Genomic DNA, 25,585 nt, shown 5'->3' with positions numbered 1-25,585 from the left:
CAGACAGGAAGGAAAGGGTTTTGGGGTAGCCTTGTTAGTGCAAGATGGAATAAATGCAACAGCAAGAAATGATCATGGATCAGAAGATATAGAATCCTTATAGGTGGAGGTAAGAAATAACAAGAGGAAGAAGACACTGGTGGGAGTAATCTATAGGCCTCCTAACAGTAGCTATACTGTAGGACAGAGAATAAATCAGGAGATAATGACAGCATGTAAAAAAGGCAGTGCCTTAATCATAGGTGACTTCATGTATTTTGGGAAAATCAAATTGGCAGAGATAGCCATGAGCAAGAATTCATAGAATGTATTCGGGGCAGTTTCTAGAACAACATGTTGTCGATCCAGCCAGGGATCAGGCTATTTTGACCTGGTAATATGTAATGAGGCAGGTTTAATAAATGACCTCAGAATAAATGATCCTCTAGGAAACAGTGATCATAACATGGTAGAATTTAGCATTCAGTTTGAGAGTGAGAAACCTGGGTCAGAAACAACTGTGCTAAACTTTAATGAGGTTAATTATAAAGGAACGAGGGCAGAGTTGGCTGAGGTGGGCTGGGAAAGGAGTTTAGTAGAAAAGACGGTTGATGAACAATGGCAGACATTTAAGCAAATAGCTCATGACTCACAACAAAGATATATCCGAGTGAGGAAGGATTCTAGGAAGGAGATAAACCAACCATGGTTAAGCAAGGAAGTTAAGGATAGTATCAAATTGAAAGGAAAAATATACAATGTGGCAAAGACTAGTAGTAAATCAGAGGATTGGGAAAGTTCAAAAAACCAACAAAAGATGACCAAAAAATAATAAAGAGGGAAAAAAACTTTCAGGGTAAATAGCAAGTAATACAAAAACAGACAGTAAGAGCTTTTTTAAATATGTAAAAAGGAAGAAAGAGGCCAAAGTGAACATGGGCCCCTTAGAGAATGAAGTTGGGGAAATAATAATTGGGAACCAGGAAATGGCAGAGGAGTTGAATAAATATTTTGCATCAGTCTTCACGGTAGAAGACACTAATAGCATTCCAAATCTACTAAATAATCAAGGGGCAAAAGGGAGGAGGAAATAAATACAACAGCTTTAACTAGGGAAAATGTATTAGGGAAACTAATGGGTCTCAAGGCCGATAAGTCCCCTGGACCTGATGGATTGCATTCAAGGATATTAAAGGTAGCAGCTGCAGAGATAGCAGATGTACTGGTAGTAATCTTCCAAGAATTCTTAGATTCTGGAAAAGTCCCAGAGGATTGAAAAATTTCCCACGTGACACCTTTATTCAAAAAGGGAGGGAGACGAATAAACAGGTAACTATAGGCCAGTTAGCTTAACATCTGTCATTGGGAACATGTTGGAGTCTATTATAAAGGATGTAATAGCAGAGCATTTAGAAATGCATAATCTACTCCAGCAGAGTCAGCATGGCCTCATGAAGGAGAAATCATGCCTGACAAATTTATTTGAATTCTTTGAGGAGGTAACAAGCACGACAGATAGAGGGGAACCAGTAGATGTAATATATTTGGATTTACAAAGGCGTTCAGTAAGGTACCGCACATAAGGCTATTTAATAAGATAAGAGCCCATGGTGTTGGGGGTAGTATATTAGCATGGATAGAGGATTGGCTAATGAATAGAAGGCAGAGAGTTGGGATAAGGGAGAGATTTTCAGGATGGCAAACTGTAACTTGTGGAGTGCCACAGTGATTGGTGCTGGGGCCACAATTATTTACAATGTATATTAATGACTTGAATACAGGAAGTGAATGTGCTATCGCCAAGTTTGCGGATGACCCAAAAGTATGTGGGAAGACAAATGGTGAGAATAACACAAAGAGTCTACAGAGGGATTATAGAGAGGTTAAGTGAGTGGCTAAAAACATGGAAGATGGAATATAATGTGGAAAATGTGAGGTTAAGCATTTTGGCAGGAAGAATAGAGGAGCTGAATATTATTTAAATGGAGAAAGACTGCAGGAAGCTGCAGCACAGAGGGATTTGGGGGTTCTCATTCATGTATCACAAAAAGCTAGCATTCAAGTAATAGGGAGGGCAAATGGAATGTGGGCCTTTATTTCAAAAGGAATGGAGCATAAAAATAGGGAAATCTTGTCAAAACAATACAAGGCATATTTAGACCACACTGTGTACAGTTTTGGTCCCCTTATCTAAGGAAGGATATACTGGCATTGGAGGCAGTCCAGAGAAGGTTCACTAGGTTGATCCCAGGTATGGAGGGATTTTCTTATGAGGAGAGGTTGAGTAGGTTGGGCCTGTACTCATTGAAGTTTAGAAGAATGAGAGGCAACCTTATTGAAACATATAAGATTCTTATAAGGCTTGACAGGGTAGATGCTGAGAGGTTTTTTCCCTTTGTGGGAGAGTCTAGGAGCAGAGAGCATAATCTGAGTAAGGGGTCGCCCATTTAAGACAGAGATGAGGAGGAATTTCTTCTCTCAGAGGGTAGTGAATCTGTGGAATTCTTTACCGCAGAGGGCTGTAGAGTCTGGATTGTTAAGTATAATAGACAGATTTTTAATCAGTAAGGGAATCAAGGGTCATGGGGAAACGGCAGGAAAGTGTAGTTGAGGCTTATCAGATCAGCCATGATCTCATTGAATGGCAGAGCATACTCGATGGGCTGAATGGACTATTCCTGATCCTAAACTTGTGGTCTTATCGTATCCCTTTCAAACGAGATGTAAATTTCAATCATATTGTGGTCGCACAATTATTTATTGTTATTTACTATATGATCAACCTAAACTCCGCAGACCAGGAAATTCCTCTGGCGATTCCCGCTCCTTCAACATTACGTCACCGGAGGTGCATCATAAACCCTGGTATTTCCACCATTCATCCGATGAAATAATGATTGTAAGAGCAGAAACAGATTTAAGAAATTTCCTGACCTTGGTTTCCTGGTTTGGATCAGAGCATGAGTCTCAAAAAGACGCGCACAGAAATATTTTGCCATTGCTAACGTAATAATTACTCTATGTAAATTTTTATGATCACACTACATTTTACTCACTTTTGACATAATCGAATTTGAATTGATACTCTAATTAGGCTTCCAGCGTATACAAAAGTTCTTTGGGTAACTAAAAAATGTAGCCCTGAATGATGTGTTAATACTTTCCAGAATTCTTATAGATGTAATAACTATATAAATGTAATGACTCGTGGGAAATTTTTGTAAAAAAACACCACCAAAGTTGGGAATCTAAAAAAGAACCTAAAACTGTTGCAAACAAACAGCAAGTATGTCAGCATCTGGCGAAAGAGCAGAGTTAAAATCCTGATGAAAGTCTGCGGGTTAAAATTTATACATGTTTTCTGCACAGGTAGTAACTGACCTGCCATGTGTGTCCTGCATTTTCTGTTTTTGTTATTAATTCAGAGGGGTTAAATTTGCCAAATTGCACACTGGTTGAATGCAAGTTTTAATATAGTCACTCTAATTGTTTAACTGTGTTAACACACAAAGGGATATTATGTGAGCCAATGCACTAGCAAACAAAATTGCATCCCCAAACCCTGCCAAACCAATCTGCTTACAAAAATCACTACTCAGAGCTTGACCTTCAAAAAAACTGAAATTCTGTCACAGGAAAAAGTAAGCTCAATTTGTGTTGTCACTGCATACTAATGATTTTCTAACAATGTGTAATCAAATGCCAACCTCCAAAACAAGCCACTGCATAAATTTGAAATCTGGTTAAAAGCAATGTGTAAAGATAATTTAAATAAACCTGTAGATGTATGTTCAAATACCTTAATGTTTGCTAATATGTAACTTCAGTATCTGATTCATGAAAGTGATGTTCCATTTTAGATATCATTAAACCTCATAAAAAGTAGATTATGTGCAGAATTTTCCCAGATTTGCACTAAGTGTGGTAGAGGGCGGATAAAGCAACATTTTACCTGCCGGCTGCGATAGTGGGTTTTCATGCCATATCATCCCAAACCCACCACATTATTTATGCACTCCTGGGAAACATACCATTTCCATAGCAGGCGGGCTCTCATTCAACCACCAGCCCTCACCCCACCACTGCATCACGCCGGGCGCCACGTTTAAAGCTCAGATGCAAGCACAGCGCTCATTGCTTTCAGCTCACCACTGCTGCACGCAAGACATGGCCGGCAGAGGAAAAAAGACTGCAGCTACTTGCTTCAACAACGGGCCCCTCAAGCGACTGCTGGATGCCGTGGAGGCCCGCCGGGATGTCCTGTAACCCCGCACTGGCCACAGGATGGGCAACAACGTGACCATTCCAGCTCGGGAGGCGGTGGCAGCAATGGTCAGCGCCAACACCCTTCAGAAGAGGACAGCCACCAGGAGGATGAATGATTTCCTCCGTTCCGCCAGGGTAAGTCACTCTTCTCATCACTCTCAACTCACAAACCCATCACACATCCACTGGGCCCTCACTCACTGGCAGTTCAAGGGACATCACCATTCACTCTCACATGCACCATCATTGCCCTCATCCCACTTATGGGATCACGCACCACCCACAGAGGCCAAGCATACTTATCATCTGGCCTGGCAGGTGTCTTGCTTATTCTTTCTCCATCTCTACCCATGCAGGACAAGCTGGCACACAACAAAAGAGAGAGGTTGCAGACCAGTGGCAGAATGCCCGAAATAAAGCTTCTCATGGTCTTTGAAAACAGAGCTATCCAGCTGGCTGGCCGCGATCTAGTCCAGTCTGTGCTGACAGTGAAGTCGACACTGCTCTATCAAGTGAGGATCCAACAGTGCAACATCCATCAGACAACCATGCTGCGAGTGATGTGTCCTGCTTCAAAGGCCACTGCCATGTACTAATTATCTCCCCTTGCTTTCGCAGGCACATCTGCCAAACAGCCGACGGAGTCCGTGACCCAGAGCCTCCAGTCAAGTACCAAATAAACTTATGAAGAGGAATCTGGAGGCACCCTCCCTGAAGTCCCATCACAGCTCTCGTCCACACCCTCCACTGTTGCAGAGACACACACCTCAGTGGGATCTAGCTTTCACATCGCCCCAGGATGACAATCAAAACCAAAGACAAAGTCTGAAGGAAACTTACAAACATCAAATCAAAATGTGATTGAGAGGGTCGATAAAGCACCCCAGTCCCCTCAGTGCCCGCTGGGCATGGAAGGCCTCAACGGTGCTCCCTCTCCAGGGACACCCAGCCGCAAATGTAGCCATGGAAGAAGGGCAGACAGTTGGGTCGAACAACTCTCTAAATCACCTATTGCCTGGACCTGTTAATGGCTTACTTGGCCAAGCCCAGGAGCAGGGTCACAAGGAGGTCCCCCTCCCTCCCGGCCCCCCTACACACCGGGTGCCTGTAGATCAGGAGCGTGGGACTGAAGTGCAAACAAAGCAGCAATAAAAGATTTTTTTAATAACTGAAAAGGGAGTGCAGGCTACAACATCCTACATAAATGTGGTCCACGTACTCCACAAGACTGCAAAAAGGGCAGATATCTTGGGAGTCCATGAACCAACACATCCTACGATTGTACGGGACTGCTGCATGCAACACCCTCCACCCCAGGTCCCCAATGGAAAGCGGGAGGACACCTCCGTAGAGGGCCCCCCAACAGGGACCTCCGCCGCTGGACGGCAACAAGGCACACCAGGGCGTGTCCGTGTAGCGGGTGAAGGCAAGGAAGTGAAAGGTGTGCAGTAGCAGCAAACCATACAGGAAACCCTTCCGTGCCGTGCTAAAGGGCATGGAGGGCATTTCCGTGAGGCGGCTTGGGTTGTGGGGCACTGGCTCCCGAGGGAAGGTTTGGGGTTTGGGGCCAATGTGGAATTCCGTCCGAACAGGGATAGTCTCAGACAGAAGACCACCGTGCACCTGCGCCACCTTGAGGCCCAGTATGACTTTGGGGTTGAGCACAACCATCCTGAATGGCATTGGCCGCGAGCCGGACGTCCAAGGACGCGCGACGCACCAACTCCTGTGGTAGCATCCAGCCCACTCCTCCGCCACCCAGCACGTCCCCGATCCTTGTCACCCCGGCAGTCACAGCCCTTCTCTCTGCCAGCCACTGATACGGGCGGAGGGGCAGATTCCTGAGCAGCAGCTCTCTGACGAGAGCCACTACTCCTGATGGGGGAGAGCTGCGTCATGAGGCAACCATGTTCCAGACTTTGATCAGGTCCTGGTAAAAGATGGGCAACGCCTGCAAGGAACCACAGAGGCCCCTCAGGTTTATAATCAGGAGCTGCATGTCATAATTCAGCCTGTGCACCTGGCGGAAGAAATACATCACCAGGGCACACCATCTCAGAGGGGGCTCGACATAAAGATATCACTGCAGGGCCTGAAGGTGGAAGGTCACCACCTGGGTGCGTAGGCACCCCAGTGCCTGACTGCCCTCCACAAGCAGGAGACTCAGTACCTCAGCAACGAGCCAGTGCAGCCTTTTTGTCCCAAAAAAGTCGTCGAGCATTCTCTGGATTTTCGTGACAAAGTCCAGGGGAGGGGTCAAAGTGACCAGCTGGTACCACAGCATGACGGCAATCAGCTGGTTTATGACCAGAACTCGACCCCAGCAAGACAGCACTTGGAGCAGTCCTGTCCAGCGTTGCAGGCGAGTGGTGACTTTGGTCAGCACCTTGGCGGTGCTGGTCATTGCTGATAGAATGTAGTGGGCAGGCACCACAGAGTTCTCTCATTCTCTCGATGGGCTCTCAGCATCTTTAACGAGGGGCTGGCCCCCATCTCTACAGCATCCATGACCACTGATGCTGTGGCCAGCTCTTGAAGAGCTCAGGCGCTGAAGTCGGACAAAACATCAGGAGAATTAACTCTTTCGGAGTCAACCAAATAAACTAAATTAACAAAATTGGAAACAAAATAAACACAGCCCCTTAATTAACTGTAAAACCAAAGACAAAATTTAAAGGAAACTTACGAACATCAAACCAAAATGTGATTAAGACGGTCGATAAAGCACACCAGCCCCCATGGTGCCCACTAGGCACAGAAAGCTTTGACGGTGCCAGCAGACACAATGTGCTCCCTCTCCAGGGACACCCAGCTGCAAATGTAGAAGGGCAGACAGGTGGGTCGAACAACCCTCTCAATCACCTGCTGCCTGGACCTGTTAATGGCTAACTTGGCCAAGCCCAGGAGCAGGTTCACGAGGAGGTCCCCCTCCCTCCCGGCCCCCCTACACACCGGGTGCCTGTAGATCAGGAGCGTGGGACTGAAGTGCAAACAAAGCAGCAATAAAAGGTTTTTTAAATAACTGAAAAGGGAGTGCAGCCTACAACAGCTTATGTAAACATGGTCCATGAACCCCACAAGCCCGCAAAAAGGGCAGGTATCTTGGGAGTCCTTGAACCGACATAATCTGTGGTTGTACCGAACTGCTGCATGCAACACCCTCCACCCCAGGTCCCCGATGGAAAGCAGGAGGACCCCTCCGTAGAGGGCCCCCCAACGGGAACCTCCACCTCCATACGGAAACAAGGCGTGTCCGTGCGGTGGGCGAAGGCAAGGAAGTGAAGGGTGTGCAGCAGCAGCAGCCCGTACATGAAACTCCTCTGCGCCATGCTAAAGGACACAGAGCGCATTTCCGTGAGGCGGCTCAGGTTGAAGAGCACCAGCTCCCGAGGGAGTGTTCAGGGCTTGGGGCCAATGTGGAATTCTGTTCGAATAGGGGTACACTCAGACAGAAGACCACCACGCACCTGAGTCACCTCGAGGCCCAGATGACTTCCAGTGCGAGCACGACCGTCCTGAGGTCTTGAATGGCATTAGCCGCATGCCGGACGTCCACGGACGCGAGATGTGCCAACTCCATGGCCCATTCCTACACCACCCAGCACGTCCCCGATCCTGGTCACCCCGGCAGCCACAGCCCTCCTCTCTGCCAGCCACTGAAACGGGCGGAGGGGCAGATTCCTGAGCAGCAGCTCTCTGACGATAGCCGCTACTCCTGACGGGGGAGAGCTGCGTTGCGAGGCAACCATGTTCCAAACTTTTATCAGGTCCTAGTAAAAGACGGGCAACGTCTGCAAGGAGCGACGAAGGCCCCTCAGGTCTATAAACAGGAGCTGCACGTCATAATTCAGCCTGTGCACCTGGCGGAAGAAATACGTCGCCAGGGCACACCATCTCGGAGGGGGCTCGACGTAAAGGTATCACTGCAGGACCTGAAGGTGGAAGGTCGCCACCTGGGCGTGTAGGCACACCAGCACCTGACCACCCTCCACAAGCAGGAGACTCAGAACCTCAGCAGCGAGCCAGAGCAGCCTTTTTGTCCCAAAAGAAGTCGTCAAGCATTCTCTGGATTTTCGTGACAAGGTCCAGGGGTGGGGTCAAAGTGACCAGCCAGTACCACAGCTTGATGGCAATCAGCTGGTCTATGACCAGAATTCAGCCCCGGTAAGACAGCACTTGGAGCAGTCCTGTCCATCGCTGCAGGCGAGTGGTGACTTTGATCTCCACTCCCTGCAAACATATAGATGCCTGCACCTCGGCGGTGCTGGTCATTGCTGACAGAATGTAGTGGGCAGGCACCACAGAATTCTCTCATTCTCTCGTTGTGCTCTCAGCACCTTTAACGAGGGGTTGGCCCCCATCTCTACAGCATCCATAACCACTGATGCTGTTCTCCAGCTCCTGAAGAGTTCAGGCGCTGAAGTCGGACAAAACATCAGATGCTTCTAAAGTTTCATGGCTGCGTCTCTATGATATGACCCTGATCACAGAGCCCAAGCGAGCTGCCCTCAGCAACACCGGAGTTAGACATTCTAAGAGGAAATGTGAAGACTTATGGAGTGTCCTCACAACGTGTCATCATCATCCTCTGCAATCAAGCAACTATTAGGGCCTCCACTGAATCTCCATGACAGGAGCATTCTCACTGAGGGTATTCGTGCTGCCATAAGCCAGACTGGAGTCAAACATTCACAAATGCGATTTGAGGATCTATGGGGTCGCCTCACTGCATGTAGTCATCATCCTCCTCAAATCAGCAGCTATGAGGGCCTCCTGAGTGCACCTACTTCATCTAGCTAGTGCAAGTGCCTCTTCCCCGTTACCGTCATCTCTGAGGACCTCCTCAGCCTCATCCCCATTGGCATCCTCCTCATTGGAGGAGAAGTACAGCTCCTCCATCTCCTCCTCAGCCAGCTTGTCTCCCCGTAGCATCACCAGGTTGTAAAGGGCGCAGCAGACGACAATGCGTGACACCACCTGTGGACTGTATTGGAGGGCTCCACCAGACCATTCCAGGCACCGGGACCTCATCTTTGGCATCCCAATGGTCTGCTCCACCAAATTGTGAGCTGCAACATGAGCATCAGTATTCCGTCGCTCTGCTGCAGTCGGAGGCCGCCGCATGGGTGTCATCAGCATGGCCTCTGTGGGTAGCCCTTGTCACCTAGGAGCCATCCCTGCAGCTTCTGTTGACCCTGGAAGACTCCAGGAATCTGAGACCAACTGAGGATGTAGGCATTATGCACAGTCCCTGGAAACCATGCACACACCTGCAGGTGTGTTTCTGGTGGTCGCATACCAGCTGCACATTCAGTGAGTGGAATCCCTTGTGCTTGATGTTCATCGTGTGTAGCGACGGAGACCTGATCACCATATGGCGCAGTCAATTGCATCTTGCACCTGAGGAATCTGAAGAATCCAATGGCCTTTGTATCCTGGCTGTCACGGTCCTGGGCGAAATGCACAAATTTGTGTGCCCTTGAGAAGATGGCATCTGTGACCTCATGGATGCATTTGTGGGTGGCGGCTTGTGATACCCCACAGAGGTCACCTGTGAAGCCCTGAAAGAAGCCACTGGCATAGAAATTGTGTGCCATGGTCACTTTCACAGCCACAGGCAGTGGATGCTCTCCATGTTCCCTTAGCGACAAGTCCTGCAGTGAGTGGCAGATGTGAGCAACCAGGTCCCCAGACATGCGCAGTCGTCGGCAACACTGGTCCTCGGTCATCTGCAGGAATGACAGGCAGCGTCTATAAACCCTGGGTGTCGCTAGGCGCTGACCAGCCATGGCTCGCTGTCGCTCCTGGGCAGCATGTGCAGGAGCCCCAGCAGCCCCTTCTTCCTGGGGTTGCTGCTCCTGCCTTTGCATGGCCAGGAGTCTCAGTTGCACTCTCCTCCATCTTCTCTGCTCTCTGTAGGCCATCAGGCATGCAGCTAGGTCACCAGGTTCCACGCTCCTTAAGTGGTCTTCCTGTGGCATGAAAGAGAGATGTGGTTAGCATGGGTGTACTTAGCACCTTTCCTGGTCCTGTGTGATGGCCCCTTAACGCTTATTGAAGAGTGCTGACCACCCCTCAGATGGCCACAGATGAGTGTTCTGCATTGCTGCCCTGTCAGCCTGAGACATGGGGGAGACTGCTCCTAACTGGGATGCTGAGATTGCAGGTGACTGCTACATGGCCAGTGTTGGCAAGGAGATTGTACAACGTGTGCAGTCCAACTGCTCCGTGGTCCAGTAACGTGGTTGCGGACTCAGTCTGTGGCAGGTGGGGTAAGGTCTGGAGTGCTTGGTGGCATTTTGGTGCCTCCGCTTTGCTTGCGTGGGTGGGCAGTCTAGGAGCCCAACCTCAATCATATCACTGTGGCTGTGCCTGAAGTGTCTCAGTTGCAGAGGAATGGTCACCTTATACAGGTGTATCTATTGCGTGGCCACTTCCCTCGCCTATCCTCCCCTCTGCCTCAATTTCTTGTGCGCGAGATCCAACACCAGGGCAGCACGTCCCTGGACACCCCCTTTCCCCCCATGACAACTTCCAAGACTGGGCAGTAGTTGCCCCTGGATACGCCCCCCAACAACAGTCGCCTCCATGGCAGGGTGGCACTTCACTCAGGCACCAACCTCCCCAGCACCCCTGAAGCCTGCCAGGCAGCAGGCGACCCTGGCGAGTTCTGCAGAACAATGCTGTTCACTCACCTCCAGTTCCCCCAAAGTGAAGGCCACCAAGTGTGTGCTGGTGTGAAACACATCAATGTGCTTTCCCGCCGACGTGGATGGTGGTGCAAGAGCCTGGCAAGTTGGCCTTTAAATAATATGCTGATGTATTACAATGAGCTCCCCGACGACTGTCTTTGGTGAGCTGAGTGGACGATTACGAACTGCCTTCCTACCGTTGTGAAACCAATCACGCCATATTGTCTGCGCACGCCACCTATCAAGCCCGCTGCCAGTGGGCATGGAAAATTCCACCCTATGTAGATGTAATTCTGTTTCCAATATTTAACACATTTTTGGTACGTTTTGTATCTGAAAATGTGTGATAAATTGAGAGGATCTAAAAAATCTTACTGAGCTATTTGAGCACAGGTGACATAGTCTGTGATTTTGTGCATGAATGAAAGAATATCTGAAACTTTTCCCACAATGAAAACATTTTGCTTAGTCTATAGGAAATGATGGTTCTGAAATCTTGATTCCTTTGTAACTGTTGAAGAAACTATTGTACTTTAAACTGAGAATGTAACAAAACACTGGTCCTGAAACTCTGAAGAGATTTCCCTGTACCCTGACATAGCCCCTACAGGAGCCCAACAGAATCTTCAGAGAAATAAAGCAAATAGTTCTCTAGAAGCTCTGTCAGTCCACTGCTGACTAATTTCACACGTGGCAAATATAAAGATGTAAAATGCATTGTGTAAATAAATAATGCCAATAAACACTGACATACCATACAATATAGGTGTTTAATATTTTAATTTTATGTAGCACTAGAACTTACAGTTGATTATGCTATTATAGAAACGTGTCAGCTTTCCCTCCTCCCCCCTACTTTATTGACATTTTTTATTTTAAATGAGTTCTTGCTCCTGATAAAATGGGAAAATGTTGATATGACAGCATTAAGGATAAATGTGACAACATTGTCTATAGTACTTCCCAGATTATAATAACCATAGGACAATGCTACAGTGTTTGGGATTATCTAAATGTATGTGATAGCGGAATTCCAAATACATAAATCATGGATTTCCCGGTCAGCGAGCGGTGGGGGGGGGGGTGCGGAGCCCCCATTTGCCGACACGTAAAATGACGCGGGATGACGTCGGGTGGAACACCCAACGTCACCTTGCCTCATTTTAATTTTCAGGTCGGTGGGGGTTCAGCCAAATCAGCTGTGCACCTGCCGACCTGTCAGTGACCTAATTAATGGACCTACCAGTCCAATTTTAGGGTTGACGGCAGGCCGGGAGCCCTGGCGGGCTTCAGAGAAAGCATGAAACCTCATCAACGGGCGGGATGAGGTTTCATGTAGGTTTTTAAAAATTTATTAAAAGTGTCCATACATGTCCCAACTCGTGTCATATGAGAGGACATGTCAGGGAATTTTTTTTACTTTATTTTTAACAATTTTTAATGTGGAGCTGACCTCCCTGAGGCAGCACTTAGCCTCAGGGAGATGGCAGATGTCACACTGTGCAGGTGCTGATCAGAGGCGCACCTCCACGTGCCCACTCCTGAACTTCCCCCCAACAGGTGGGAAATTCTGCCCCATACATATAATCTCAAATTGGCATTTCATTCAAATATATTAATTAATGAGCATTAGTTCAAAATATTCCCTCTCCTTTTCAGCCAAAAAACAAGTTTGCCCAGAGATAGGTTTTGTCAGGTCCAATTAGCCCACATTTTGATATCAATTAGGCTAATTCAGTTTATAAAAAAGTAATTCTTTTAGTTACCAGAAGTCCAAGTCTGACATTTCCAAAGGCATGTTATTGGGAAAATAGTGCTTCAGATCTGGTATCCTAGATGTTCAATTTTTGCAGTATTGGGCTGCATTGAATTACAGGTGAATTTCCATGTGGTTTTCACAATCTCCTCCACAACTTTAGATAAAAATTGGTGGAGCCCCAGAGAAACAGTATAAATTATTCAATCTTCTGCTGAGGTTACAGAGGGAAGTCAGTAGAATCTTCACAGAAATTCCAGATACACAACTTTATTGTGAGTGCAGATGAAGCCCCTTTATCCCTGATGCTAAATTGTCCTCTCCTCCATTTCTTCTTTTGTTTCAATCTCTCTGTCTCAACTTTTGTCTTTTTCTCTCAACCCTAATGTCAGACTCTCTTTTTTATTTATGTATGTCTATGGGCTGGAATTTCACAGGTTAGGAGACTCCACAAACCTTTAAAAATGGTGGCTGGGACCCGATTCCAGGATTCCCAGCACCCTTAATTTTCACCAGCACAGGATAATGGTGCAAGCTGGTGCAGATTGTGAGCCCGCACCTTGCACTCCCAACCTGATGGTTCCATTACAGGGATATGCAGCTCCTAGCCCTCTGCAATTTTTATGGAGTCAGGCCAGCATTTTAAGGAGCTGTGGCTCATGGCCCCTCAGAGGTGTTGTGAACCATAGTGTCAATGAGGGAACTTTTACCCATTACCTTTTCCAACCTATGCCCTTGCACCCACCCCCTGGGCCTTCATGCCCTCCATACCAATCTTTGGCACTTTCATGCCTTTTCACCTAGTATACACTCTGTACAGAACCATTGAACCCTGTAGTAACAATAGCAAATGTGGAAAGGATTTTAAAAAGTCATTTCCACGTTCTTTAAAAAAAATGCTTTTACTGGATCCCTTTCCAAGTATCAATCATCCAGACCCTTTAGAGTATCAATAGCTGAAACTGCAAGTACTGACACCTCTTTGAATAATAAAATATTGCACAATAAACATTGTGCAATAGCTCACAGCGAAAGAGCTGTCCAACAAGCAATATTTTCCCTGGGGTGCAATGTTTCAATAGAGTAATGGATATCTGGGCTCTCAGCCTATCCTCGTTATGCATTCTTGGCTGAGAGCCCTGACATCCATTTGCCTTGGCACCTGGCAGCCCTTGTGATTGCTTCCCCCAACTCTTTTTGGGGGCGACAGGCCAGAGTCCAGCATGCATCAGTGCCCAAAATGAAAATCCTGCATTTGCAGGAACTGTCTCCTGAAGTGGGCATGCCAAGCTGGGAAATTTCCCAACTCCCGTTACCCAGCTCTAGGATGAAAATCCAGTCCAATGTCACTGGTCTTTCTCTTCAGTCTTTCTCCACATTCTTTTCTGTTTTCCCTTCACCGTCTTTGCTACTGACTGTCTCAACTCCACTTTTTCTTTTTCTTCTCTTTTTTTATCTCTATATCTTTGACATTACACCTGTAGGAATTGTATCATCGCACTCCTTGAAGAAGAATGAAGGCATTCTCCTGGTGCCTTGTTTAATACTTTATCACTCAATCAATGTCCCTAGTCATTCAGCTCTTTGTAGAATCTTGTTCTGTGCAAGTTTATCCATCTGACTACACTTCAAAAATAACTGGTCAGTTACTAACCTTTTTTGGGTATCTTGTGGACATGAAAGGTTCATAATAAGTGTAAGTTCTTTCTTTTTTCTAACAGTTACTGGGAGCACAAGTTGCAGATCAATCCAATGCACCCCTGCTGACAAAATTTGTCCTACTACCTGTGATCTTTCAAAGTTCCCACACACCCACTGTCAGATCAAGGATCAAAAGAAGAACATTGCAGCCAGATTTTCTCTAATAGGCGTGGGCTGGACAGTTCTAACACAGAACATTCAAAGATCCAAAAACTTGTGATCTTAATTTTAACTAATCAACCCGACCAACTTTATTCAGAAGCCCTTAAGTGCATTCCTGGCATAAAAGTTGCTGTTGCAACATTACACTGAAAACACCACCATACACTAGATAATCCATGTTCTCTGTGAACCAATGATCTGTGGTACATAGATATCCAGTTACCCTAAATGATAATGTCATTAAGGTCATCCAAGATGTAATTATATAATTGTTATAGTCAACATTTATTTCTGTGAAGTGTTATTTTATGTCAAAATCAGTTCATTTTAAAATGTTGAAAATGGTAGGAAATAAGAATTATGTCATACTGCTGCAGATAATGTGTACTTCAGTTACTAATATCTAATTAGGAATCTAAAATTTAATCTAAATTGTTCTGCATTGATATACTTAATGTTATGTGTGTGATGCTGGATCATAACTGTGTACAAATTTGTAATAGAGATCAAAGTCATCATCATTTTTTACCCCTGATGTTAGTGTTCACTCTAAACCTCTTGTCCACCCCAGAGTGATAATCTAGTTAAAATCTCCACTTGGAAACATACTTCCTAATTTGTGGCCACAATAAAAAATATAATAAATTCTGTCAGTTGACAACCCCAAAAATATTTTTAAGCAGCCTATAAAAATGATAGTTAGTATTATGCATGATTCACAGAATCTGAATTCTGATTTATTTTATTTTACCTTGGGGCTATTTGAAAGCCAATTGAGATAACTCAGACAAAAAACAAATTCTAGAGAAACAACTAGCAATTTTTGAATATTTTTAAAATGCTATATAGCTTGTCAAGTGATAACTCAAGCATGTTTGTTTTTTTACTAGTTTGAATTGTCATTCCATGGGCAATGAGATTGCTTATTCCCATTGAGTAACATACAGAATGCTGATGAAACATGAGTGTATTGTGTGCAAACTGAATACGCCTGAATAGGGCAGTCATCACTTAAAATGAAGTCCAGCACAGATAAATGTGAGGTAGTACATTTTGATAGGTAGAAATGTCACTTATTATTTGGAAGATGCAAGCCTAGGTGGGGTAGAGGAACAAAGGGATCTTAGAGTACAAATACACCAATTACTAAACATTGTGTCACAGGTTAGCAAGGACTTTAAAAAATACAAACTAAGCACTAGGCTTTATTTCTAGATGGATAGAACTGAAAAGTAGTTGAAGTTATGCTAAACCTGTATTGAACTTGAGTGTCACTACACTTAGGGCAAAATTTTACGCCAACGGGATTTTATGGTCCCGCCAAAGTCAGTGGAATTTAGAATGGCTCCCCGTATTTTATGGCCCCGTCCCTGCTGCAATGGGGTTGTAAAATTCCGGCCTAAGGGTACTGCATACTATTGAAATCACCATATTATAGAAAGGATACAGTGGCACTGGAGGAGGTGCAGAGAAGAGTTACAAGGGTACCAGAAATGTGTGGTTATACATATCAGGAAAGGCTGGGTCTCTTTTCTCCTGAAAAAGGAATGTTGTGGGGTGACCTAATAGAGGTCTTTAAAATTATGAATGGCTTTGAAGAGTGGATATTGAGAGAATGTTTTCTCTTGTGGGCAAGAGGATAACTAGAGGTCCTCAATATAAGATAGTCACCAAGAAATCCAATAGGGAATTCAGAACAAACTTTCTTACCCAAAGAGTGTTAAGAATGTGAAACCTGTTATCACAGGGAGTGGTTGCAATTAATAGATTAGAGGCATTTAAGGGGATGCTGGACAAGAACTTGAGGGAAAAGGGAATGTATGGTTACAATGGTGGATTTAGATGAGAAATGATGGGGGGAGACTTGAGTGAAGCATAAGCACAGCATGGACTGGTTAGGCTAAATGACCTGTTTCTGTATTGTAACCCCATGCAACCCTATGTAATTATGTAATAGCATTTATATATTTTTTTAATACATTGAAAAGTACAGTATTTCATTTTGAAAAATCCTTAAGCATATTCAGGCTCACAGCTTGTTTCATTTTAGTTTGACTGAAGTTTTGTGAAACTAATGCATATTTTACTACTTTCATTTGAGAATCATATGACCTATCAACTCTGCATTGTATTGCTTGATTTTTATTAACTGTACTTTCTGGTAATCTTTAAGGAGTCTGAAGAAGGCAGTTGGGCTCAGGTAATGCATGTTAAAACACACAATTCAGTTTGAAGATTTTAGTGCTTAAATGGTTCACTCCTCAATGCTTCTTAACTGATTCTATAATATGCATAACATGCATGGGAAAGCATCTCAAGAGCTGTGAACTTTTTTATAGGTTAAATATAGATATCGCTTCCAGTATCAATGGATTTCAGACAGAGTAATGGTTTGTTATCCGCATGTGCTAAAGAGAGATGGAAGATGTGGGCTGAGAATCTGTGGGTTTATTCCATTGGCATAAGTGCTACGGAAAGCCTGTCAACAATCTCTACTTCTAACCCTGGGCAGTTGTCTGAGGTCAGAAAGAGATTCTGTAAGGATAATGCAGAATGAGCTATTTAGTCTTTCTGTAATGAACTCAGCATTTTATTTACAGGTTCATGCCAACACCCACACCTAAACTCCAGGTGGGCTCTACTGGTCTGAATACTGGCATTCCTGGTTGAGCCTGATATACCATCTGCTCAGTGTAACCCAGTTGTTGGGCAAGGAAATTGCTGGCCTAAGAGACCCCTTCATTCAGGCCAACATCCTCTGGCTTACTGGGCCATATTTGGATGACCAATAGAAACTTGGCGCAAAGACCAAGACCTGGCATATTTAGGGCTGGGCAACATTTCTACTCCCTCCGTTGCACATTCAGTAGACTTGCCTTCTGAGTACATCATTAGGGATTCAGATTTGGGTTTCATAGAGTATCTAAAAATGTTAATGTTTTTCTTCACCATGTAATGTAATCATTTAGCAAATTTTGACTAAAATCAAAGCATGGAACATACCAATATGCATGAAGTCAAGTGGTTTCACTTGGATATGGATAGTATATTCCTTAGAGTTGCTTCTGCACTACTGGCAGTTTTTGACATTTATATTCCCATCTTTCCAGTGGTGTTGTTTCTCATGCTTCATCTTCCTAAGCATCAACAATAAATACACAACAAACATGAGCTTAGGTATCGTTTTATGGTCAATGCCCAGTACATGGGCGCTCATAGGTACAAAATTCTGTATATGCACAAAAAATGAACAGCACATAGTTAAAAGTTGCTGTGAGTTGAATATGGACAGCAAAGAGGGGATGCCTCGTTCTTATGCTCTTCCAAGTTATCCTCCCACTCCTTTTGCTCAAGTAAGATTCACTAATTTAGGGGATTTTTTAAACCTTCTTCCCCAATTGTACTTATTCCTATGAGTGTTGTGATTATATTTTTAAAATGTTCCATCTTTCAAACTGAATGGATAGAATTTTCCAGTAAAGTTACACTGGATACCCAGCATCACCCCAGCAGAATGCAATACATTTGCTAGCTGTTTGCTGTTCATTGCTAGTTCCAAGATGTCCAAATACAGGTTGGTGTTTTGTAATGGCATGCAAATAACAAAAGTATATTATTGGATTTATTTCCCATCGTTTGCGCCCTTGTAATGTTTGGAAAGAAATGCCTGTGTGTTCCTAGCATCCAAGATTGCTATAACAGTTGGGGGGTATGGGTGAGGGGGGTGTAATTTATAAATTAAAGGATGGCTTTAACCTGTGTCAAATACCTTTACTAAGGTTGTTTTCAGTAAGCCACCAACTATGTTACACTACAACAGGCCACACCCTACCAATCCAAAATATGCAAAATAGCCTAACTACTGTATATCAGATAGCCTGGAGTGGTGGAAATTCCACTCCAACAAATATCCACCAGAATTTTATCAAAGTGCAAAACCCTACCCACTAATTTTAGATTTGACCAGGACTAGAATATCTACCTTTTCAATGCTTGTTATGAAATGCTGCTCAAATTCCTTATTAATGGCATTAATAATCAATTATTTGCTTTTCATTCATGTTTGTTAATCAATCCTTGAAAGTCTGTGGTTCAGCATAATAACACTAATCATTCAGAAATATTCCTGTAGTACTACTTATTGACATACTGCCACTCTTTACTCATGTTTTTGCTAAAATTAGGAAACAGAAAGAAACATGGTCATGTACTAGCAACTGTTTGTGTATTTTAAAACTTTTTTGTTTGTTAAATAACTATGGCCCAGGTGAATTTAGATAAAGCTGTTCTTGCATTTTCCATCAGACATTGGCTTATGGTGACATGAATCACGAATGGATTGGTAATGAATGGCTTCCTAGTCTAGGATTACCTCAGTACCGCAGCTACTTCATGGAGTGCCTGGTAGATGCAAGAATGTTGGATCACTTGACAAAGAAGGATCTTCGTATTCATTTAAAAATGGTGGATAGCTTTCATCGGTATGCTTGATCTTAAAAAAAAGTCCAAATTTAAAATACACTGTATTGCAGATGTGCAAGTTTTTTTTTAAATTCATCATGGGTTGACTCGGAGAAGCTAAGATCTGTAGCCCTTACAGCACATTGCTACCAAACATTATCCTGGGCCCAGATACACTATGCCATGGCATTCTCCAGTGGAGTCTGCCTGTTCCAAACAAGGTCATCGACATAAGGGACAAAACTAGGGAGGAAAGAATGCCAGCTAGATCAGCAGTTTCAGTCATCCAAGCCTGGCTTGAGAGCAGCAGTCCAGCACATTGTGTGAAAAGAGACCATCCAGCCCACCGATTGTTGTGGGGCTTACCTTGGGGCCCTAGTCTGGATTGTAGCCTAGGCCCCCAAAGATTTGAAAAATACTGGCTGCATTTTTCAACCACCTGTTAACAGGGACCAATCCCACACTGACGTGCTATTTTGGGGTACAGAAATCAGGTACTACTCTCTAACAATTTGCAACCTCAATAATATGGAGAGTTTCTGAGATGCGCCAATAGTGGTGTGAACACCCACCTAGTTTATTTAAGTTCCATGATCCTCCAAGACCCCTGAAGCTTCGGTGGTCACTGACAAGCAGATCCCAACGTTTAATCCTGGATCAAAGACCCTCGGATCTTCAAGGCCAAAATATCCATTAACTTAATTATTATAATGCATTTGTCTGACAACTTGCCTTTTAAAGCTCTATTAATTTGTTTTGAAAAAACCTTGCAAACAATTGCAAAAACTGTTGTATTGTTCTTGTTCAGAACAAGTTTACAGTATGGTATTATGTGCTTGAAGCGGTTGAACTATGACCGAAAAGAACTGGAAAAGAGAAGAGATTTAAGCCAACATGAAATTAAAGGTGAGAGATTTGTTACTGCTGTTTGAAAATAAGTGGCGCATGGAACATCTAATTGTATATATGTAATATATAAAATAGTGTGTGGTATTCTCCAAGTGGGTGGAATTTTATAAATCCATCAAAGTCAATGGACTCTTGAATGGCTCCCTGCAATTTACGGCCCTGCCCCTACCACGATGGGCCCGTAAAGTTCAGCACAGCGAGTCAGAACATATACTGAAGTATAATGTCAGAAATATAATGGTTAAAGTGTGATGGGGAGTGTAACACTTTCTGGGAGTTATTACTATGCATAGAAATTTTAATATGTGAAGATTGCCCTTCGCAAGGGCAATTAGGAATGGCCTAACCAGAAACATCCATATCCCAGAAAAAAATTTTAAAAAGATGAACGTGTGCGCTTGTTTTGTATTTTTATGTATGGATATATATGGTAGTCAGTCTTTAGAAATACTTAAATTGCCTTTCACAAACACCTATATGTACTCTAAAAACATCCTTATAAACATATGAACATGTGAATTAGGAGGAAGAGTAGGCCTTTCAGCCACTCAAGCCTGCTCTGCCATTCAATAAGATCATGGCTGCTCTGATTTTGGCTTCAACTGCACGTTTCTTCCTATCCCTATACCTTTTGACACCTTTGTCAGTAAAGAATCTATCTAATTAATCCTTAAATATATTCAAATATCCTGCCTCCAACACTCTATTGGAAGAGAGTTCCACAGACTCATGAACCTTTGAGAGAAAAAAATTTCTCCTCATCTTCTTAAAATGGAGATCCGTTATTTTTAAAATATGTCCCCTACTTCAAGTTCCTCTAACAAGGGGAAACATCCACTCAGTCAAGTCTCCTCAGAATCTTATATTGCCTTCATTCTTCTAAACTCCAACGGATGCAGGTCCAAACTTTCCTCATTAGATAACCCCTCATTCCTGGCAACTGCTTCTAATGCAATGATGTCCTTTCTTAAATAAGGAGACCAAAACTGTACACAGTACTCTCGATGTGGGCTCACCAATACCCTGTGCAACTGGAGCAAAACATCCTTAATTATATATTGCATCCCCCTTGCTATAAATGCCAACTCTCCATTTGCCTTCCTAACCACTTGTTGTATCTGCATACTAACTTTTTGTGATTCATGCACCAGAACAACCAGATCCCTCTGTACCACAGAGTTTTGCAATCCCTTCCCATTGAAATAATATGTTACTTTTTCATTCTTCTTGCCAAAATGGACAAGCTCACATTTTCCCACATTATACTCTGGCAAATTTTTGCCCACGCTCTTAACCTATCTATATCCCTTTCCTGGCTGCTTATGTTCTTGTCACAACTTGCTTTCCTACATTCCTTTGTGTCATCAGCAAATTTAGCAACCATACATTCGATCCTGTCATCCAAATTATTAATATAGATTGTAAATAGTTGAGGCCCCAGCATTGATCCTTGTGGCACTCCGCTCGTTATATCTTGCCAACCCGAAAGTGACCCATTATGCCTATTCTCTGTTTCTTGTTAGCTAACCAATTCCCTATCCATGCTAATATATTACCCCCTACACCATGAGCTCTTACTTTGTGGGGTAATCTTTGATTTGGCACCTTGTCAAATGCCTTCTGAAAGTATAAGTATACCACATTCACTGGTTCCCTCTTATCCATGTTGCTCAAAAAACTCCAATAAATTAGTGGAACACAATTTCCCTTTCACAAAAACATGCAGACTCTGCCTGATTGCATTCAGATTTTTGAACTGCCCCATTATAACCTGCTTAATAATAGATTCCAGAATTTTCCCTATTACAGATGTTAAGCTAACTGGCCTGTAGTTTCCTGCTTTCTGCCTCCCTTCTTTCTTGAATAGAGGAGTTACATTCACTATTTTACAATCTGATTGGACCTTTCCAGAATCTCGGGAAAATTAAAACTAATGCATGTACTATTTCAGCAGCCACTTCTTTTAAGATCCGAGGATGAAATCCATCCAGACCTGGAAACTTGACAGCTTTCAGTTTTAATAATTTTCTCAGTACTCTTTACACGGTGATTATAATTGTTTTAAGTTCCTCCCTCCCTCCCCTAATGCACATTTATTTCTGGGAAGTTATTTGTATCCTCTACAATGAAGACAGATGAAAAATATCTTTTCAATTCACCCGCCATTTCTTATTTTCCATTATTAATTCTCAGACTCACTCTGTAAGGACCAATGTTCACTTTACTTACTCCTTTCCTTTTTAAATGCCTGTAGAAACTCTTACTATCTGTTTTTATATTTCTAGCTAGCTTTTTCTCGTGCTCTAATCTCTCCCTCTTTTTTACTAGACATCCCTTGCTGTTTTTTATATTCTGTCCAATCTTCTAACCTGTCACTAATCTTTGCACAATTGTATGCTTTTTCTTTCAATTTGAAACATTTAATTTATTTGTTAGCCACAGGTGGCATGTCCTTTACCTAGAGTCTTTCTCACTAGAATATATCTTTGCTGAGTATCACAAAATATCTCCTTAAATATCTGCCACTGAATCTGTACTGACTTATCCGTTAACCATATTTCTTAGGTCACTTTAGTCAGCTCTGCCCTCATACCCTCTTAATTTCCCTAATTTAAGCTCAAAACACTAGTCTTAGACCCACCCTTCTCTCCCTCAAACTGAATGTGAAATTCAATTATGTTATGATCATTGCTACCTAGGGATGCCTTTAATATGAGATCATTAATTAATCCAGTCTCATTGCACATTACCAGATCTAGAATAACCTGCTCTCTCGTTGGCTCTGGCATGTGCTGTTCTAATAAGTTGTCCTGATAACAATCTATGAACTCACTTTCCAGGCTACCTTTACCAATCCAATTTTCCCAATCGATATGTAAATTAAAATCACTCATGATCATCACCGTACCTTTCTCACAAGCCCCCATTATTTTTTTCTGTATACTTCATCCCTCAGTTAATTTCTAAACTTGAAATAATGCTGTTAAAAATACACTTGTGTCTTTCAGGCCACAGCTGGCCTTAATGCTTCTTTCCTTGAGATATTAGATGTTGTTGTTGACCAATGATTTTAGAGTCAGAAAATCAGTTTGTGCCACAAACCCCACTCATTCAGTGTACTTTGCATTAATCTCCAGCTGGGATGGAGGAATATTAAGGCAGTGATTTTCGGATGAATGGATAAAGACGTGATGAAAATTTTCTTCTCTCCATTTTACTTGGTTCACCACCCAGGAATTTCCCATAATCTGGAGATTAATCTGAGGGAAATCCCACCTAGAAAGTCATGGAAAGGACACAGCAATATTAAGAAAGTTTATTTAATCATTTTTTTTTCACCATTGCTTCTTTTTGCTTTTATTTTGCTGCAGGCAACTAAATTCTCTTGCGCTTTTGCACCACATGTTATAAATAACTTCCAAGCTGTTTATGCGATTTTCTGCTTCAGAATTTCTCTCCTGAATTCCCTTATTATTTTTGACCTTCTGGAATCTGCCTGCCAAGAGCTAGTGGCATTGCAATATTAAATTTCCTGCTTTGATACTCACAAAACACTCTGAAGCATGAGAGTAGAGAAATAAGCATTGCAGGGGTGAGATGAAAGCAGCTAGGACACAAGAGTACAGGCTAGGTGGTCTGTGCAGGTAAATAAGCATGGGCTTCAGACCTCCTTTATCTCTGTATTTAACTTGTTCTCTGCATTGAACATAATTGACAAGAAGGCAGTTGTTTCTGTGCTGTTCTCTTCCTCATCAACTTACTCCTCCTCTGGTGGATCTGTGGGAAAGGAGAGTAGAAACATATAAACATAGAAACATAGAAACAGTTATAACAGAGTGACAGCATACAGTTTCAGTCACTAAACACGGTACCTGTTTCTGTTAAGCACACCCAATAAACCAATGGGGCAGAATTTTCTGATTGTCGGGTGGGCATGTGCACGACCTGAACAAGCATAAAATGACATGTGATGACGTCGGGTGAGCGTGATATTTTGGCCGGCGGGCATGTGTAAGTGTTGGAGCTGCACCCACCATTAATTAAGAAGCCAGTTAAGGCCCTTGACAACACAATTGACAGCGATTTAATGTTGTCAGTGTGATTTTTCGCTTGTCGCATGGGCAAAACGGGCAGGCAGGCAGCCTACAATTTGCAAAACCTCATCCACGGGCGGGATAAAAAGAGTCAGCAGCATTGCCAATGTGAGCAGTGAGGGGTTTTGGAGATAGTTTGCTGCTGGTTGCTTATTGGTACTTGGCAGCTTAATCTCTAATCAGGGCTTTATTCTTAGCATTTCCACTCATCATTTCAGGAATTGGTGTCTCCAAGGCCCCCTGAAGATTCAGGCCATGTGGACCCTTCCACATATCAGACAGCCTTCTGTTACCCTGGTAATGGGGATTGTGGTCTCCGCTGCAGGCACCTCCTCTGATTGAAGAGAGGGGGAGAAGGGAGAGGAGGCCACCTGTCCCAATGCAGCTTCCAGGGGAGGGACCTATGGAAGGAGAGGCACAGGCACAAGGAGCGCAGGGCCAGCAGGAAGTCCAAAGCGGAAGGGGCCGCAGAAGATGCCACTCTCCTGCTGCCAAGAATTACAGATGGCAATGCAGCTACCTCAATAAGTCCAAAGTGCAATGCCGAAGGAAGCTCCGTCTCTCCAGCGAGACCATGACCTGCATTTGTCAGATGATCGAGCCTGAGATCAGCTCCTACTGTGTGGGTGGACACCCCATGCCAGTGGCTCTGAAGATCACAGAGCCTTCAATTTCTATGCCTCTGGCTCTTTCCAGGGCTCAGTGGGTGATCTGTGTGGTCTCCCAATCAGCTGTCCACAGTTGCGTCAAGTTGGTGACAGAAGCTCTCTTCAAGCAGGTGTTGACTTTCCTTCATTTCTGTGCAGATGGAGCCAGCCAGGTTGAGTGAATTAGAGGCTTTGCAGTGATTGCTGTGTTCCCCCATGTCCAGGGTGCCATCGACTGCACACATGTGGCCATCAAGGCGCCAGTGGGTCAGCCAGGTGCCTTCATTAACAGGAAGGGATTCCACTCCATGAACATGCAATGACCACAGGATGCAGATTCTGCAAGTCTGCGCAAGGTACTGCTGGCAGCCCCCATGATGCATACATCCTGAGACACTCCCAGGTGCTGAGGTTCTTCAGTGCTCCAGCCCAAATGGATGGATGGCTGCTGGGTGACAAGGGCTATCTGTTGAAAAGGTGGCTCACGATGTCTCTCTGCCATCCAAGAACAGAGGCAGAGCAATGGTACAACAGGAGCTATGCCATCACAAGGGCGGTGGTAGAGGAAACCATAGGTCTTCCTATACTTGTACCATTCAGGGGACGCACTGTAGTACCCCCCCCCAGAGTGGGTGTCACTGATAGTGGTTGCATGTTGCACTTTCCACAAACTGGCACTGTCATGGGTGGACCCACTGGAGGAAGAGGACTCCGGAAACCTCAAGGGAGGCAGGGACACCAGGGGCGCCTTGATCCAACCCTCCTTCAGCTAAGCTGCTACCTCATGTCAGGGCTGCCACCACCATCCTGGATCGTAGAAATAAACGTTTCCTTTGCCCCCTAGATACACTCGGTACCTGTGCAATAAAGTTTTGAGCCACCCATGTTCAGTATTACATAGTGGTGTACCCTGCGCCT

The 25,585-nt window shown here is 44.0% G+C and overlaps 1 protein-coding gene across 1 annotated transcript in view; it reads left to right on the top strand.

Annotated features, from left to right (window-relative positions):
* ppfia2 (PTPRF interacting protein alpha 2) overlaps positions 1-25,585 on the top strand; it is a 647,479-nt gene that overhangs the window by 598,013 nt on the left and 23,881 nt on the right. The window contains exons 28-30 of the mRNA XM_041215777.1: positions 16,730-16,756; positions 18,862-19,037; positions 19,826-19,923. Coding sequence (XP_041071711.1) covers positions 16,730-16,756; positions 18,862-19,037; positions 19,826-19,923 — 301 coding nt within the window. The remainder of the gene's footprint in view (positions 1-16,729; positions 16,757-18,861; positions 19,038-19,825; positions 19,924-25,585) is intronic.

The sequence above is a fragment of the Carcharodon carcharias genome, chromosome 21 (assembly GCF_017639515.1).
Source record: "Carcharodon carcharias isolate sCarCar2 chromosome 21, sCarCar2.pri, whole genome shotgun sequence".
NCBI classification, from domain to species: Eukaryota; Metazoa; Chordata; class Chondrichthyes; order Lamniformes; family Lamnidae; genus Carcharodon; species Carcharodon carcharias.
The sequence above is the reverse complement of the archived record's forward strand: the minus strand, read 5'-3'. Positions and strand labels throughout refer to the sequence as shown.